Source organism: Sminthopsis crassicaudata, chromosome 4 (assembly GCF_048593235.1).
Source record: "Sminthopsis crassicaudata isolate SCR6 chromosome 4, ASM4859323v1, whole genome shotgun sequence".
Classification (NCBI taxonomy): domain Eukaryota; kingdom Metazoa; phylum Chordata; class Mammalia; order Dasyuromorphia; family Dasyuridae; genus Sminthopsis; species Sminthopsis crassicaudata.
The window spans coordinates 392,447,662-392,466,425 of NC_133620.1; the positions used below are offsets into that span (position 1 = coordinate 392,447,662).

Below are 18,764 nucleotides of genomic sequence, written 5' to 3' on the forward strand. Positions count from 1 at the left end.
AATAATTCAAGCAGAAACCATGAGAGTTAATACTATTCCCTATCCAAATCAAATATTCTAATTACTATAGAATTTTTACTTGAGAAATTCACAGAAGATTCTAACAGAAAAAGTGAGTTGTGACTTCAATTCAATTCAACGAAGAAAATATTATTAATCACATATGAAAGGCAAGATATCTGAATAACAACTAGAGGTAAAAAGTCAAACATGAAAGAGCCCTAACCCTGAAGAAGGTTATATGCTTATAGGGAGAACATCATGCACAAAAGTAAATGAATACAACATTACACAAGGAAAAGGATAATAACAGATATGTCCTATAATGGGGATATATTGTAGTCCATACAGAGCATGAGCACAAGCAAAAAGAAGAAAATGGTTGGGACAAAAAATGAGGAGGGTGAGTGGAATGTTCTGGTTAGCTTTCTGGAGGTCTCATGACCAGCATTGTTTTCAACAGAATAATCACCAAGAGAATAAGTCAGGGATAAAATCCAAAGTCTTTATTATCTCCTTCAATCTCTTTGTCTGAATCAGTCTCTCCCAAAGTACAGGAAGGCAGGAGAGAACACCTTGTTTCAAGTATACTTCTCCAAAGTTCCTGCCCTTTACAGGTGAATAATACAGTGAACATTTTAAAATATAATATTTAACAATGAATCATATCGATCTAGGATACTGGTAAAAATGACAAGTTCAACTAAAAAAGTACATTGTTTTATATGAAAATCTGCTTCTTTTCAAAATGTGAAGTGATAGTGGTGGCATTAATAGCACGATGATAGGAATATATGTCATATTTTAGCTATGGATGATATTTAGAAATGTATTTTTAAGAAGTTCACCTAAAAGACTTTTATTTTGTTTGTTATTTGTCGCTGCTGCTGCTGTTTTTTTTTTTTTTGTTGTTGTTTTATTGTTGTTGTTGTTTTTCTATCTCCCCTGGATAGATTACCCAAGATATTTGAAGTACATGTGGTTTCCAATATTAGCCCTCTAGCACAAAATCCTTTTGTACTAGAAATGTCTTTAAAAACAATAAAATCCTATAAGATTTGAATTACCTAGTAATGCCAAATCCAAGCATTTAAAAAAATACTTGAATTTGACCACAATGCATATTTTCCTAGAAGCCTATTCCTGCCTTTCAAAATATTCCTAATGACTCCACATGTTTTGTAAGATTACAGAATTTGGAATCATTAAGAAATATATCTATATATTTTGAATATATCTATATAGTCTCTCTCTCTCTTTATATATATATATATATATATATATATATATATATATATATATATATATATATATATTACAATAGCTTGAAGTCAGCAAATGCTCCATGAACAAAAATCTGATATTAAAATTTAAGTACTCAAATTTGCCTTTTCAGATTTTATTTATGTTATAGCTTATTTAATAGGTTTTGTTCAATGTATGGAAAGAGAGAAGCTTTTGTATAGTTTTTGCATAAAAGAAATTATATGGCCTTTATAGTAAGATAGTATTTGTGGAATTTATGATTTTTTTTTATTTTTAGAATGGATCATATAGCATGTTATTTTTTTTTAACTTTTTACTTTGCAGATCAGAGCTATCTGTTCATTAAAAAAGTATCAAAGAAAGTAGTAGTCTTATGGTTCTTTTCACTGGTCAGACCATATATTGTAACTTCTATTTAGTTATATACATTGCAATTGGAGAAATACATTTACAAAGTAAAGAACATTCAGAGAAGAATGGCCAGGATGTTGAGAGGATTACAAACTATTTCACATGATGAACTTGAGGCAGCTGGGAATGTTTGTCTTGCAGGAAAATAAACTCAAGAGGAGCACAATGATTAAGTTTTCTCATGGAAAAAATAGTAAGCCTTATTTTATGTTTTAGAGGACAGAATTGGTGTCAGTAGGTGTTTTGGAGATATACCATTTAACTCAATATTGGGAAGAACTTTCTTTTAAAAATGGTAGAAGCCACATCAGAAACTATTGAGTTCCTTTAAAGTGCTAATTTAATTTGATCTGGTAACTTAAGTAAAATATTTTTTAAAATTAGTATTCATTCCAAAAACCAAAAACTGTATATTCCCCAAATGTTTCCTACTATAAAGTCCATATAATTTATTGTATGTAAACATTATGCAAAGAACTTTCTTATAATGCTTTCCATATATTGAACAAGACTTATTTAATAGTCCATACCAAAAATGAAATAAGTTCATATAGTGTCTGAATAACAATGTCTCAGATAAATTGTAGAATGGATTATTATAGTGTAGGCAAAAAGGCACCTTAGGTAGCTTCTAAAGTCTCTCCTAAATTTTCATTATTTTAATTTTAAGTGGCTATATGCATAATATTTTATCATACATAGGAAATATGGAAGATAAGAGAAGAAGTGAGATATTCAACATAATATAAAATTCTAAAGGACAGAAATTATATCCATTAAAAAAAAAAAAAAACAACGACAACCTCAGAATCCTTTGCTTTCAGAGGTGGATTGCAGACTGGATCAAAAACCAGAACCTTACAATATGTTGTTTACAGGAAAAACATTAAAAGCAGGGTTGTACATACAAAGTAAAGATAAAAAGGCTGGAGCAAAATCCATTATGCTTCAGATGAAGTGAAAAAAGCAGGGGTAGCCATCCTTATCTCTGATCAAACAAAAGCAAAAATTGATCTAATTAAAAGGGTTAAAGAAGGAAATTATATCTTGCTAAAGGGTAGCATAGACAATGAAGCAATATCAATATTAAACATATATGAACCAAGTGGTATAGCATCTAACTTCCTAAAAGAGAAGTTAAGAAAGTTGCAAGAAGAAATAGACAGCAAAACTATAATAGTGGGAGATCTCAACCTTGCAATCTCAGAATTAGATAAATTAAACCACAAAACAAATAAGAAATAAGGAATAAGAAATAAGAAATAATAAGAAGAGGTAAATAGAATATTAGAAAAGTTAGGTATGCAGTAGGATGAATACAGAGAGGTTTGGAGAGACTTACATGAATTGATGCTGAGTGAAATGAGCAGAACCAGGAGATCACTATACACACTTCAACAATGATACTGTATGAAGATATATTCTGATGGAAGTGGATATCTTCAACATAAAGAAGATCCAACTCACTTCCAGTTGATCAATGATGGACAGAAACAACAACATCCAGAGAAGGAACACTGGAATTGAATGTAAACTGTTAACACTACTGTCTTTCTACTCAGGTTACTTATACCTTTGGAATCCAATCCTTAATGTGCAACAAGAAAATTGGATTTACACACATATATTGTATCTAGGTTATACTGTAACACATGTAATATGTATGGGATTGCCTGTCATCTAGGGGAGGGAGTAGAGGGAGGGAGGGAAAAATTTGGAAAAATGAATACAAGGGATAATGTTATAAAAAAATTACTCATGCATATGTACTGTCAAAAAATTTTTATAATTATAAAATTAATTTAAAAAAAAGAAAAGTTAGGTATGATAGATCTTTGGAGAAAACTGAATGGAGACAGAAAGGAGTACACTTTCTTCTCAGCAATTCATGGAACCTATACAAAAATTGACCACATATTAGGACATAAGGACCTCAAAATTAAATGCAGAAAGGCAGAAATAGTAAATGCATTCTTTTTCAGATCACAATGCAATAAAAACTACATTCAACAAAAAGCTAGGGTTAAAAGTAATTGGAAATTAAACAATCTCATCCTAAAGAATGATTGGGTAAAACAGCAAATCATAGACACAATTAAAAATTTCACCCAAGGGAATGACAACAATGAGACAACTTGCTAAAATTTGTGAGATGCAGCCAAAGCGGTAATAAGGGGAAATTTTATATCTTTAGAGGCTTACTTGAATAAAAGAGAGGAAGGGAAGATCAATAAATTGGGCTTACAACTTGAAAAGCTAGAAAAAGACCAAATTAAACTCCCCCCAATAAAATATTAAACTTGAAATTCTAAAAATTAAAAGGAGAAATTGATAAAATTGGAAGTAAAATAAATTATTGAATTAATAAATAAAACTAAGAGTTGGTTTTATAAAAAACAGTAAAATAAAATTGTGCAAATCTGATTAGAAAAAGGAAAGCGGAAAATCAAATTGTTAGTCTTAAAAATGAAAAGGGAGAACTTTCCACGAATGAAGAGGAAATTAGAGCAATAATTAGGAGTTACTTTGCTCAACTTTATGCCAATAAATCTATGACTACATTCAAAAATATAGGATTCCCAGATTAACAGAGGAGGAAGTAAATTGCTTAAATAGTCCCATTTTAGAAAAAGAAATAGAACAAGCTATTAATCAACTCCCTAAGGAAAAATCCCCAGGACCAGATGGATTTATATGTGAATTTTATCAAACATTTAAAGAACAATTAACTCCAATGTTATAGAAACTATTTGAAAAAAATAGGGAATGAAGGACACTTACCAAATTCCTTTTATGACACAGATATGGTATTGATACCTAAACCAGGTGGATTGAAAACAGAGAAAAAAAATTATAGACCAATCTTCCTAATGAATATTGATGCTAATATCTTAAATAAAATATTAGCAAAAAGATTACAGAAAATCATCCCTAGGATAATACACCATGACCAAGTAGGATTTATACCAGGAATGCAGGGCTGGTTCAATATTAGGAAAACTATTAGCATAATTGACTATATCAATAGCCAAATTAACAAAAACCATATGATTATCTCAATGGATGCAGAAAAAGCATTTGATAAAACCCAACATCCATTCCTATTAAAAACACTTGAGAGCATAGGAATAAATGGAATTTTCCTTAAAATAATCAGTAGCATCTATTTAAAACCATCAGTAAGCATCATATGTAATGGGGATAAACTGGAACCATTCCCAATAAGATCAGGAGTGAAACAAGGTTGCCCATTATCACCATTATTATTCAATATTGTATTTGAAATGCTAGCTTCAGCAAAAAGAGTTGAGAAAGAGATTAAAGGAATTAAGTAGCTAATGAAAAAACCAAATTATTACTCTGCAGATGATATGATGGTGTACTTAGAGAACCCCAGAGATTCTACTAAAAAGTTATTAGAAACAATCCATACCTTTAGCAAAGTTGCAAGATACAAAATAAACCCACATAAGTCTTCTGGATTCTTATATATCACTAATAAAATCCAACAGAGTTACAAAGAAAAATTCCATTTAAAGTAACTGCCAGTTGTATAAAATATTTGGGAATCTATCTGTCAAGGGAAAGTCAGGAACTATATGAGCAAAATTACAAAACAATTTCCATACAAATAACATCAGATCTAACTAATTGGAAAAAGATTAAGTGCTGTTGAGTAGGTCGAGCAAATAAAATAAAGATGACAGTACTACCTAAAGTAATCTATTCATTTAGTACTATACCAATCAGACTCCCCCCAAAAATTATTTTAATGACCTAGAAAAAAAAAACAAAACAAAATTCATCTGGAAGAACAAAAGGTCAAAACTTTCAAGGGAACTAATAAAAAACAAATTAAATGAAGGTAGCCTACCTGTACCAGATCTAAAACTATATTATAAAGCAGTGGTTAATAAAAACCACTTGGTATAGGCTAAGAAATACACTAGTTGATCAGTGAAATAGTTTAGGTTCACAGTACAAAATAGTCAATAACTTTAATTATTTAGTGTTTGACAAACCAAAAGAACCCAGCTTTTGAGATAAAAATTCACTCTTTGACAAAAACTGCTGGGAAAATTGGAAATTAGTATGGCAGAAACTAGCCATTGATTCACATTTAATACTGTACACCAAGATAAGGTCAAAATGTGTTCATGATCTAGGCATAAAGAATGAGATCGAAAATAAATTAGAACATAGGATAGTTTACCTCTCAGACCTATGGAGGAAGAAGGAATTTGTGACCAAAGAAGAACTAGAGATTGTTAGGATTGGTGCAAGGTGCTAAGTCAGTTGTCTAATTTATCATGATTCAGTATGATTGATCTGATCCTACAAGGAGATGTTATGGGCCAGAACTTGGGACAAGGTAATGTACTTAGTTCACACCTTTAAGGAGTTCATACCTTTAGAGGAGTTCACTCATTGATTCACACATTAGACTTCACACCTTTACAGAGATATATAAGGAGGAAAGGAAAAGCCTGCTTTGGGACTTTGGAAGATTCACAACTAGAATTGACTTCCGGGAGATTCATAAGGCAGAAACCCACAAACCCATGTTCTGGGAGGAAGATTCAGGATTCATCCCCATTTGTACCTTTGTATTGGCTGGAGACATTTGGACAAGAGCTCTTGGGATCCAAGGAGAGAGGAAGGCCTCCAGAATACTAGCCAAGCTCCAAGTAAAGGAGATAAGATTTGGAAAGAGACAGTAAAGTAAACTCCTGGCTGGATTTGGGATTATTGAACTGAACTGAAGCCAAAGCTGCCTCCAAAAGCTCCTCAAGAAATCTGCCCCAGAGAACGATTACAATTTAGAGAACAGAACATTACAAGAGATCATTATTGATCATAAAATAGAAAATTTTGATTATATTAAATTGAAAAACTTGTGTACAAACAAAACTAATGCAGACAAGGTTAGAAGGGAAACAAACTGGAAAAACATTTTTACAGTCAAAGGTTCTGATAAAGGCCTCATTTCCAAAATATATAGAGAATTGACTCTAATTTATAAGAAATCAAGCCATTCTCCAATTGATAAATGGTCAAAGGATTTGAACAGACAGTTTTCAAATGAAGAAATTGAAACTATTTCTAGCCATATGAAAAGATGCTCCAAGTCATTATTAATCAGAGAAATACAAATTAAGACAACTCTGAGATACCACTATATGTAATGCATTAATATCTACACCCCTGTCAGATTGGCTAGGATGATAGGAAAAGATATGGCTGAATGTTGGAGGAGATGAGGGAAAACTGAGACACTGATACATTGTTGGTGGAATTGTGAATACATCCAGCCATATCAAAAAGATATCAAACTGTGCATACCCTTTGATCCAGCAGTACTGGGCTTATATCCCAAAGAGATCTTAAAGAAGGGAGAAGGACCTGTATGTGTAAAAATGTTTGTGGCAGCCCTCTTTGTAGTGGCCAGAAACTGGAAACTGAGTGGATGCCCATCAAATGGAGAATGGCTGAATAAATTGTATATGAATGTTATGGCATATTATTGTTCTATAAAAAATGACCACGAGGATGATTTCAGAAAGGCCTGGAAAGATTTACATGAACTGATGGTGAGTAAAATGAACAGGACCAGGAGATCATTATATACTTCAACAACAAGACTATGTGATGATCAATTCTGATGGATGTGGCTCACTTCAACAAATCAGTTCCATTTATTTGTTCAATAATGAATAGAGCCAGATGCACCCAGTGAAAGAACTCTGGGAAATGGGTGTGAACCACTATGTAGCATTTCTAATCCCTCTAATTTTGTCTGCCTACATTTTTGATTTCCTTCACGGGTTAATTGTACAATATTTCAAAGTCCAATTCTTCTTGTGCAGCAAAATAACTGTATGGATATGTATACATATATTATATTTAACATATACTTTAACATATTTAACATATATGCATCTATCTGCCATCTGGGGTAGGGAGTGGGGGGAACAAGGGGAAAAATTGGAACAAAAGGTTTTGCAATTGTCAATGCTGAAAAATTACCCATGCATATATCTTGTAAATAAAAAGCTATAATAAAAAAAATGAACTGAAGAAAGAAAAAAAAAATCCAATTCATGTGAAAGTCAAGACATTACCAAATAAAGGATGAATAACAAACATATGCTGATTATAGGCAAAGAAAGTAAATGCTTGTTAATTGATTAGTGTCTATTCAGGAGTAAGAAATAATAAAAAAAAAGCTGGCGATAATAATCTGTTTAAATTGTAAGACAGAAGAAAAATGGCAAAAATATTTTATCTACCTTATTTTTAAAAATCTATTTAGTAGAAAGATTTGGCTTCTGAATTAGCAACAATTTACTGAATTTATGATTCTCCTCTACCCCCAATTTTTTTTTGGTTTTTGGTTTCTCATCTTTTTTTATGGCTTTTTATTTACCAGATATATGCATGGGTAATTTTACAGCATTGACAATTGCCAAACCTTTTATTCCAATTTTCCCCCTCCTTCTCCCCACCTCCTCCCTCAAATGCAGGTTGACCAATACATGTTAAATATGTTAAAGTAAAATAAATTAAATACAATATATGTATACATGTCCAAACAGTAATTTTGCTGTACAAAAAGAATCAGACTTTGAAATAGTGTACAATTAGCCTGTGAAGGAAATCAAAAATGCAGGTGGACAAAAATAGAGTCTATCCCCAATTTTTAAGGAAGTTTAAGATCAAAACAAAGGCTTAATGGGGATTTGGTAATTATAGCCAAAATGATGTCAGTTAATATGAATGTATAGAATTTCTGGTCAGAGGATCTGTCAATAAATTCCAGTTCTGTATTTTAGACAAAAAAATAAAAATCTAGGTACAAAAAAAAAAGAATCCTCTGCTTTCAAGAGATCAGTCAACAAGCATTTTTTAAATGCTTCCTATGTAATCAGTTTATAATCCTGGCAGAGATGACACACTTTACATAAAATAAAAATATTTAAACATAACTTTGCAATATGTATGTGTGTCACAAATAACATAAAGATTCACATGTTTTGCCTAATGAATATATATTTGCTTGAAAGAAAAGAGGTGGAAAATTAAATTCAAGAACTTCCACAATTTAATACACAGAATTTATGTGTGGAGAATGCTTTGCAAGTCTTATAGAATTGTATAAAATGAGAAGCCTATATTCGAACTTCCTTTTCATATATCTTGATCTTGGGAAGGGATGTAAAATTTTTGAATTTAATTTTCCAATTCTTTGTCCTGAGAAAAGAGGTGCTACAAATATTTTTGTATGTAAAAGATCTTTTCCTGTTTTAAAAATCTCTTTTGGTATTTATGCCTAATAGTGATATTGCTGGGTCAAAAGGTAAACATGATTATGTAGCTCTTTGGGCATAGTTCCAGATTGCTCTAAAGAATGGTTGAATCCATTCACAATTCCACCAACAATGCATTAATATCTCATTGTTTCCACATTTCCTCCAACATTTGTTATTTTCCTTTTCTGCCCCATTAGTCAATCTAATAGATATGAGGTAGCATTGTCAAAATTGTTTTAATATGCATTTATTCAATCATTAATGAATTAAGTTTTTTAATATGGCTATAAATAGTTTAGTTTATTTGAAAATTATTCATATCTTGTGATCACTTTTCATTGGAAAAGGCCTTTATTTTTATAAATTAGACTCTTCCTTACACATTAGAAAAAATGAGGCCTTCATCAGAGAAAACAAGTATAGACTTGAAAAATTTAGGTATGATTCTTCTTTGTCTTTAACTCTCTTAGTTTTCTAAAGCACTTGAGAACTTGATTTATTCTTATTCCAAACATTTCTTTGGATCCATCAGTAAATTAAATGCCTGCACTGATGCAAGTTAGAGATCTTGAAGATACAAATAAGTATTGATTGACTTTTAAGGATGCTAATTTAAAGGTTTAAAAGGAATATCTGTGAAAATATATGACTTGGGGATAATAAAAACCATTTAACATAGATCTATATAAAAGCTCACTGAAATATCTGCTTTGTGATTTCTATACTGAAAGCTAATTAGCCAATTTGACTTTTTTTTCACTCTGACATCAAAGTACTTATTAGAAAATGACAGTTAGGAAGCTAGGAAAATTCTTCTAAAGGGTTTTTAGTATATTTTCTTTACCTAAATTTCTTTTTCAGTTAAAATGTGGCTTGAATGACAACCTGATGTACTTTGCTATTTTGTCCCCAAAACAAGTTTAATCCTATTAACTTAAATCAATTTGAAGCAGGACAGCTAAGTGGCACCGTGGATAGAGTATCATCCCTGAAGTCAGGAGGATATGAGTTCAAATCTGGTCTCAGACACTAAACAATTCCTAGCTGTGTGATCCTGGGCAAGTCACTTAACCCCAATTGCCTCAGTAAAAAGCAAATGATAATAATAATAAAAATAATAAAATAATAATAATAATAATAATTTGGAGCATCTTGAGACATTCTAGTCATAGCTATCTTTTTCTCTGAGAAATAAGCTTCTCTTTACTGATTTGAGATTTATGATAATTGTCAAATGTAATAAAAACTTAAGAATATTTCTTTTTGGAAATACTGTTTGAAGGTAGGCACATGTATGCATTTGCCTGGATGGGATGTTGTGAATATTAAACCATATTCTTGGAAATTAGTATAACAGAAACTAGGCATTGACTCACAAATTACCACCTTATACCAAAAAAAGTTTGCAATGGCTTCATGATTTAAACATAAAAAGTGGTACTATAAGGAAATTAGAAGAAAAAAAGGATAGTCTATCTCTCTGATCTGTGGGAAAAGAAAAATTTATGGCCAAAGAAGAAATAGAGTACAATGTGGAATGCAAAATGTATATTTTTGATTATATTAAATAAGAAAGTTTTTGCACAAACAAAACCAGTGCAGACAAATTTAGAAGGGAAGCAATAAACTAGGAAAAAATTTTACATGCAAGAGTTCTGTTAAAGTCCTCATTTCTAAAATATAATTGACTCTAATTTATAAGAATTCAAGCCATTCTCCAATTGATAAGTGGTCAAAGAATATGAACAATTTTCAGATGAAGAAATTAAAACCATTTATAGTCATGAAAAATGCTATAATTCATTATTGATCAGAGAAATGCAAATCAAGACAAATTTGAGATACTATTATACACCTCTCAGACTGGCTATGACAAGAAAAGATGATGATGAATGTTGGAGGAGATATGGGGAAATGGGACATGAATACATTGTTGGTGGAATTGTGAACTGACCCAACCATCCTGGAGAGCAATATGGAACCATACCCAAAATGCTATTAAATTGTGCATACCCTTTGATCCAGCCTAAGGGCCTGTATCCCCGAAGAGATCATAAAAAGGGAAAAGGAAATATGTGTGCAAAAATGTTTGTAGCAGCCTTTTTTGTGGTGGCAAGAAACTAGAGTCTGAGAGTGGATGCTTATCGGTTGGATAATGGCTAAGTAATGGCTAAATAAGCTATGTACATTAATGTAATTGCACATTATGATTTATAAGAAATGATCAGCAGAATAATTTCAGAGAGACCTAGGGAACTTACAAGAAGTGATGCTAAATGAAGTGAGTAGAAGTAGAAGAATATTATACACTCAACAACATATTTATACAATGATTAATTCTGACAGACATGGCTCTTTTCAACAGTGAGGTGATTCAGGCTAGTTTCAGTGGTCTTATGTTGAAAAGAGCATCTACACTCAGACTGTGGGGACTAAGTGTGAATCACAACATAGTATTTTCACTTTTTTGTTGTTGCTTAAATTTTGTTTTCATTCTCTTTTTTAAAATTTTTATCTAATTTTTCTTGTGCAGCATAATTGTGGAAATAAGTATAGAAGAATCACATATGTTCAACATATATTGGATTACTTGCTATCTAGGAAAGGAGATGGGGAGAAAGAGAAATAGAATTGGAACACAAAGTTTTGAAAGAGTGAATGTTGAAAATTATCTATGCAAATGTTTTTAAATTAAAATTTTAATAAAAATCCATTTTGGAAAGCAATTTTGAATTATTGAAATGTCATATTTTTCACCTAGTGATTTCACGTCTAAGATATATGTCTAATAAGATCATGAAATAAGAAAGTCCCCAAATAAACCAAAATATTTACAAAAGTACTTTTATGATAACTAAGAACTGAAGGGAAAATAGTTCCTCATTGATTGAAGAATTGTTACAAAAAAGTATGTATATGAATGTATTACTGTGTTGAAAAAAGCTACAAATATGTTTATTATAGAGAAGCATAGGAACATTTACATAGACTGATACTGATTAAAGTAACTGGGGGCAAGGAAATAGTATGTACAATCACTACAACAATGTAAATTGAAAGAGCAATCACCACAAAATATAAGAAAAAAAATGTTGTGAATTATAAGGAATAGATGTAAGATCCCTCAGTCCTATTTCTTTGCAGATGTAGAAGTTTCATGGTTGTGAATTATCTATGTTTTCACATTTTTTTCCTCAGTGCATTGATTATTTTGCTGATTATTTTCTTTTCTTTCTTTTGTCTTCTTTAAAATATATTTGTTATTTGGAATGGCTTTATATTAGGGAAAGAGAAGAGAAGGAGAAACAGGTTAAAATTTAAACTATGTAAAAGCAGAAACTACAAGAATTTTACAGTAACATATTACAAACTTTATACTATAGGACTAGGTGGGATTGTAGAATTGATGGAATATTAGAAAAACTATCAATATAATTGATCATACCAACAACAAAATCCACAAAAAACTATATCATTATTTTAATAGATGCAAAAAAAGCTATTGACAAAATACAACACTTGTTCCTGTTCAGAACACTAGAAAGCATGGGAATAGTTTTCTTAAAATGATAAATACCATGTATCTAAAACCATCATCAAGCTTTATCTGTGAAGGGGAAAAGCTTGATCCCAGTAAGATTAAGATTGAAGCAAAGGTATTCATTATCACCATTTTTATCTAATATGTACTAAAATAATTTTCCATGTTGATGATATAATAGTATACTCAGAATCCTAGGGAAACAATCAAAAAACTAGTTGAAATAATTAACAACTTCAGCAATAATTCAAGATAGAAATTGTGGATTTCCACAAACAGAATTTCTACATTTTACCAACAAAATAAAGCAGCTAGGCATAGAAAGAGAAATTCCACTTAACATAATTATAGACAATGTAGGAACTAGATGATGCAGTGAATAGAGCAGTGGCCCTGCAGTCAGGAGGACCTGAATCAAGTCTGGCCTCAGACACTTAACTCCAATTGCCTCTCCCCTCAAAAGATAATATGACTTGGGAGCCTACATGCCAGAAGAAATCCAGGAACTATATGAATACATGTATAATATACTTTTCATGCATATAAAGCCATAATTGCACAATTGGAGAAATATTTATTGCTCATGGGTAGACCAAACCAGTATGATAAAAATGCCAATTCTATTGAATTAATTTATTTATTTAGTGCCATATCAATTAAGCTACCAAAAAATTATCTTTTAGAGTCAAAATAAAAAAAATTTATCTTGAAGAACAAAAGATCAAGAATATTTTTCAAGGGAATCTATGAAAAAAATGTAAAGGAGAGAGGCCTGGTAGTACCATATCTCAAACTGTATTATAAAGCAATAATTCTTCAAAACAATATGATTCTGGCTAAGAAATAGATTGGTTGATCAGTAGAATTTATTAGGTACACATTTTACAGTAATAAATGACCATAATAATAGTAATTGTGTTTGGTAAACCTAAAAATCCAAGCTTTTAGGACAAGAACTTACTATTTGAAAAAAATTACTGGGAAAAGAGGAAAACATTTTAACAGAAACTAAGTATGCATTTCATACCATATACCAAGATAAAGTCAAAATGGACACATGATTTAGACAAAAAAAGGGTAATATCATAAGCAAATTAGGGCAGCATGGAATATTTTACCTGTCAGATCTATGGATTATATTAAACTAAAAAAAAAGTTTTACATAAACAAAATTAATGTAACAAGATTAGAGGGAAAGCAAAAAAACTAGGGATAAGGGTGAATTACAGCAATTGCCTCTAATAAAGACCTCATTTTTCAAAAGTAGAGAGCTGAGTCTAATTTACAATAATATCTCATTCCCTAGTTGATAAAGGATATGAACAGGCATTTTTCAGAAGAATACATCAATGTTTTCTGTGTTATATAAAAATGTACAAGTCACTTTTGATTAGAGAAGTTCAAATTAAAACAACTCTGTGATACCATTGATACATATCAGGTTGCCTAATATTGTAGAAAAGGAAAATGAAAAATGTTGAATGAGATATGGAAAAATTAGGACACTTATATACTGTTTTATGATACTGTGAACATTCTGGAGAGCATTGGAGAGAAAAACACAAAAGGCTATAAAATTGTGCATACCCTTTGACCTGGCAATATCAGTATTAGATCTGTATCCTAAAAAGATTTTTATGTACAAAAATATTAACAACAACTAAAAATATTGATAACTTTTTGTGGTGACAAAGAATTGGGAAGTAAGAGGATATCCATTAATTGGAGACTGACTAAGGCAGTTGTGGTATATGGAATTTTACTATGCTATAAGAAATTATGAGAGGTTTGTATTCAGAAAAAACATGAGAATATCTATACTAACTGTTGCAAATTTAAGTGAAAATAACCAACCAGGAAAAAATTGTACATATTAACAGCAACATGGCATAATTATCATGAATGACTTACCTATTCTCAGAAATACAATGATCCACGATAATCCTTAGAGCCTTATGATAAAAACTGCTATCCATTTCCAGAGAGAAAACTGATGGAGTCTGAGAAGGCAAAAAAAGCATACTTTTTAAACTTTATTTTTTGTTTGTTTGTTTTTATCTGTTTTTTTTCTTAGCAACATGACTAATTTGGAAATTATTTTGCATGGCTACACATGTACAATCTGTATCAAATTTCTTGCCCTTTGAAGTAAGAAAGGAGACAGGAGAAAGTAAGATAGGAGAAAAAGGGAGAAAAATGGAAGCAAGTGAAAATTTTGAAAAAAAGATTGTTAAAATTGCTTTTATGTATAATTAGGAAAACAAAAATTCAAAAAATAAAAATAAAAACTATAAAATTTTCAAAATAATAATATTGTAATATTCTAGGCACAAACTGTTGAATACTCAAACCCGACTGTTTGCTCTGCATGTTAAAAGGAAAGGACATGTTGTTCTTATACATTTAATATTCTACACTTTATATTTAGCAGTTTTTGCATGAATGGATCAAATAATTAATTACTGTACTTAAAATACTAAAATATTATCATTGAAAAGATCTTCAGCAAAATTCAAGGTATAGGCAAGACAACAGGAATGATATGTACCCCAAACTGTTTTTATATGATTTTGATCTCTTTGGGGGGGGGATGAGTGTTCCTTGTAACTAAATGTCACCTAATCACTTTCATCCTTCTAGGAATATGATCCATTTTCACAATATCTGACAATTATTCACTCAAGCTCATTGGACTATTTCCATTGATGAAGAGATTATCAAATTGGCAATTAGATTTGATTTATTGGCTGGAAAAATCAGCCTTATAATCAGTCAAACTCTGCCTTGTAACTTCCACACTTGGTAGGGTTCTTTAACAGAACAAAAATAAAATTTCACTTGAAAATCCTTCAAATATTTGAAGAACATGATCATATCCTCCTTCTCATACCCCAACTAAGCTTTCATTTCTCAAAACTAAACATTCTGGGCTTCAAGATAAACTCTTATTCTATTCACTTTATAATATGCAATAGAAAGCCAATACAAACAATGTTTGGTCTTAAAATTAGTTGCTATTCTATATCTGATTCTTGTTTGTAGGTCAAACTATGTCAGTTATCATTTTCCAAACAAATGAGGCATCAGAATTGTAGTTATGATTGCCTCAATTCAGACTATACTACAATGCTCCTTTTCTATATTATGGAGAATGTTATATTAATACAAAACCTTTTTTCCCTTCTACCTTCTAAATTCCTTTGTTAAATTAGAAAGAAAATTACATCACCTAGTGGAAGTCCTTTTGCCTTGAAATTTCTGTGAGAGACTTAGATATCTAAGGTACTTAAGTCTCTGGGATGATTAGTATCTTTACTTCAAAAGTTTTGCTTAATAAAATACTATATAAGTTATTCATTGATTTGAGCTATTGGCTATCAAGGTACATGTGATTTTGAGTTTTTTGCTTTTATACTATCATGAAAATAGCAAATCTTAATTCAGAGCTTTTTTCAGTGGTAATTTTTATTTTCCTCAACATAGGAATTATAAAATTATATAAAATTCTTTTTCATACTAGATTCTGCTTAGAAATTTTTGGATTAGATCATTTTTTTAATGGAGAAAGAATCAACAATTGTTTTTTCCCCCCGAATGAGTGAAAATACATTTACCTTTTCTTTCTGTACACACACACACACACACACACACACACACACACACACACACACACACACACACACACATACACACACTTTACTGCTTTTGAGACAATGTGAATATCCCACTAAATGAATCCTTGCATATGACTCCACTCAAATTGTTTTTCCCTATTAAAATGATTCAGCAAAATGAGTAAAAAATAAAACTAAAGCCAGATAACATTAGATATAACATTAGATAATAAGTTTTTGAAAATATTTTACTTCATTTATTAATCATTCTACAATTCTTATGTTACTTTCAGCCTGTGAAACTGAAGCAGGAAAAGTTTATCAGATGTCCTTAGAGGAGCACATCCAACCTTTCAAAGAAAGTATGGAGCACTTCATTTTTCAAGGTAAACAATGAGAAATTATTTTACTTTCTCGTTTGCTGTTAACAAAAAGGTAGGAAAAAATCTGTTTATAGATATTGATAAAGAGAACATTTTGGCCTAAACATTAAATTTAATCATGAGTCACAGGAAAAAAATCTGAGAAAAATAATTTGCTAGTGGTATATCTTTTTGTATGATCCTTATCTTTAAAAAACAGAAAAGATAATGTCACTGGCTTTTATGGATTTACTTATACATTACAAATACATTATAAAATCATTTTATACATCTTAAAGAACTCAGTTTTTCTTCAAAAATTTTAGCTAAATTTCTGACCTGTATCCAATGATTGATTTGATATTGTCAGAACACTGTACTAAAAGAACATGTAAAATATTTTCCATCATTGAATATTTTTTCAATATTTTGTTTTCATATTTTGTTTCAATAAAGTATTAATAACATCATTTATTTAATACTTTTCCTAGGGAACTAAAAAAATTATGTTATCAATTTATTCTTCCTATATTCCACTAAATTAAGCATGGAGTGAATTCTAACTCAGAGATATAAAAGAGATGTTCAAAGCTTAGTTTGTTGTCCTTGTCTCCAAGAAAGTAATTTTATGTTGAGAAATCCTATGGTTTGAAATTTATGATTTAATGGAAGTATCCATTACTTGATACAATTCAGCTACTAGAATGCTACTCCACAGAGAATCATCCTTTCATCTTCTGGGAACATTTATGGTGCTTCAGGAATATTTTCTAAATGAGCGCAAATTGCAGAATGATATTGAATGACTTCATTCACAGTTATATTTTACCAAGGTTATTGATGATGTTATACAATGACTTAGCAACTAAAATTTAACTAAGATGCAGTTTTCCCTCTTTCTAGGATAAAAGACTATATTTAATGAAAACTATCAAAATGAATTCAGTTTTATGTGTCATTGTGAATATAATTTTAAAATACATACTGTCATTTAATTATAACAAGCACTTATTAAGTACCTGTTACATATAAAACACCATACTAGGTGCTGGGGATATTAAGACAAAAACAAGACAATACAAACCAAAACTGTTTCTGCCTTCAAACAGTGTAGAGTTTGAAAACTTAATCACAATTTCTTAAAATTCTAGTTTGCCCCAAATCACAAGTTTCTCATATAAGTACTAGTGTCCTGCATAACCTATAAATATCATTGTGGGACATGAGAATGACTTTATTTGTCCATCCAGTGGTATTTTTGATGGGTCATGCCCTTTCTTCATTTCAATTTGTATTGCATTTTTGGGTATCAGAACATGAAATCATTAATCAAGCTAACTGATTTAAGAGAAAACAAGCATTCTTATTTTTCAAATGGTTGTTCGGTTTTGTCTTAATTTTTCTCTATATCTTTTAAAGGTATAGATTTTGTAAAGATAAAAAGAAGAAAAAGAGGGAGTAAGAATGAGAGCAAGAAAGAGAATCAGGGCTAATAGGAAAAGTGAAATAGAGGTAACTATTAAAGGAGCTCCCACTTTGAGATGGGATTCCATGTCATCTACCACCATTATTGCATCACAAACATCCTTTCCTTTTCCATTTATCATTGGCCCCTCAATGCATACAGGACAAAGAGTTAGAGAAGGAGCTATGCTAATCATTTTTAAATGCTATTATTTTAGAATTTATACACATATGTATATATGTATATACAAATATTTTTAGGCATTCATGAATGAATGTATGCATTCATATATTACACAATATATTTTTATTTTCACAGAACTTCCAATGAAACTGTCATGTGCTTTGTTATTGTTAGGGAGATTACTAGGAAAAGAATGGAATATTGGTTATCTTGTATTGGCAGGGATTGCAATTTTGGATCATACAATATAGTTTTGAAAGAAAAAAAAGTTATGTTTTTTACTTTTTAAACTATTGAGGAAAAAAATAATAGTTCTCCCATCCATGAAATAGAAGCAGTCTTCTATTTTCCTTCTGTCCTCTTATGGTTTCAGAATTTAAAATAGTTAATGGGATGTTTCAGTTGTTTTACTCTCTCCCATTTGTCATCCATGTTCTCTTCTCTCTCCCAAAAGTAATTTCATACTGAAACCAAACATGGAAATTTGTAGCTGAACTAGAAAAATAAAAGCAAGGCCGGGGGGGGGGGAGAATAAGTCTATAAACACAAGGTTATAATTAAAAGAGTGTTGAAATCTCAAGACTTTTTAAAATATACAGTCTTTGGTATTGG

The 18,764-nt window shown here is 30.7% G+C and overlaps 1 protein-coding gene across 1 annotated transcript in view; it reads left to right on the forward strand.

Annotated features, from left to right (window-relative positions):
• FMN2 (formin 2) overlaps nucleotides 1–18,764 on the forward strand; it is a 460,904-nt gene that overhangs the window by 328,116 nt on the left and 114,024 nt on the right. Inside the window, exon 15 of the mRNA XM_074262500.1 lies at nucleotides 16,436–16,528. Within this exon, the coding sequence (XP_074118601.1) occupies nucleotides 16,436–16,528 (93 nt within the window). The remainder of the gene's footprint in view (nucleotides 1–16,435; nucleotides 16,529–18,764) is intronic.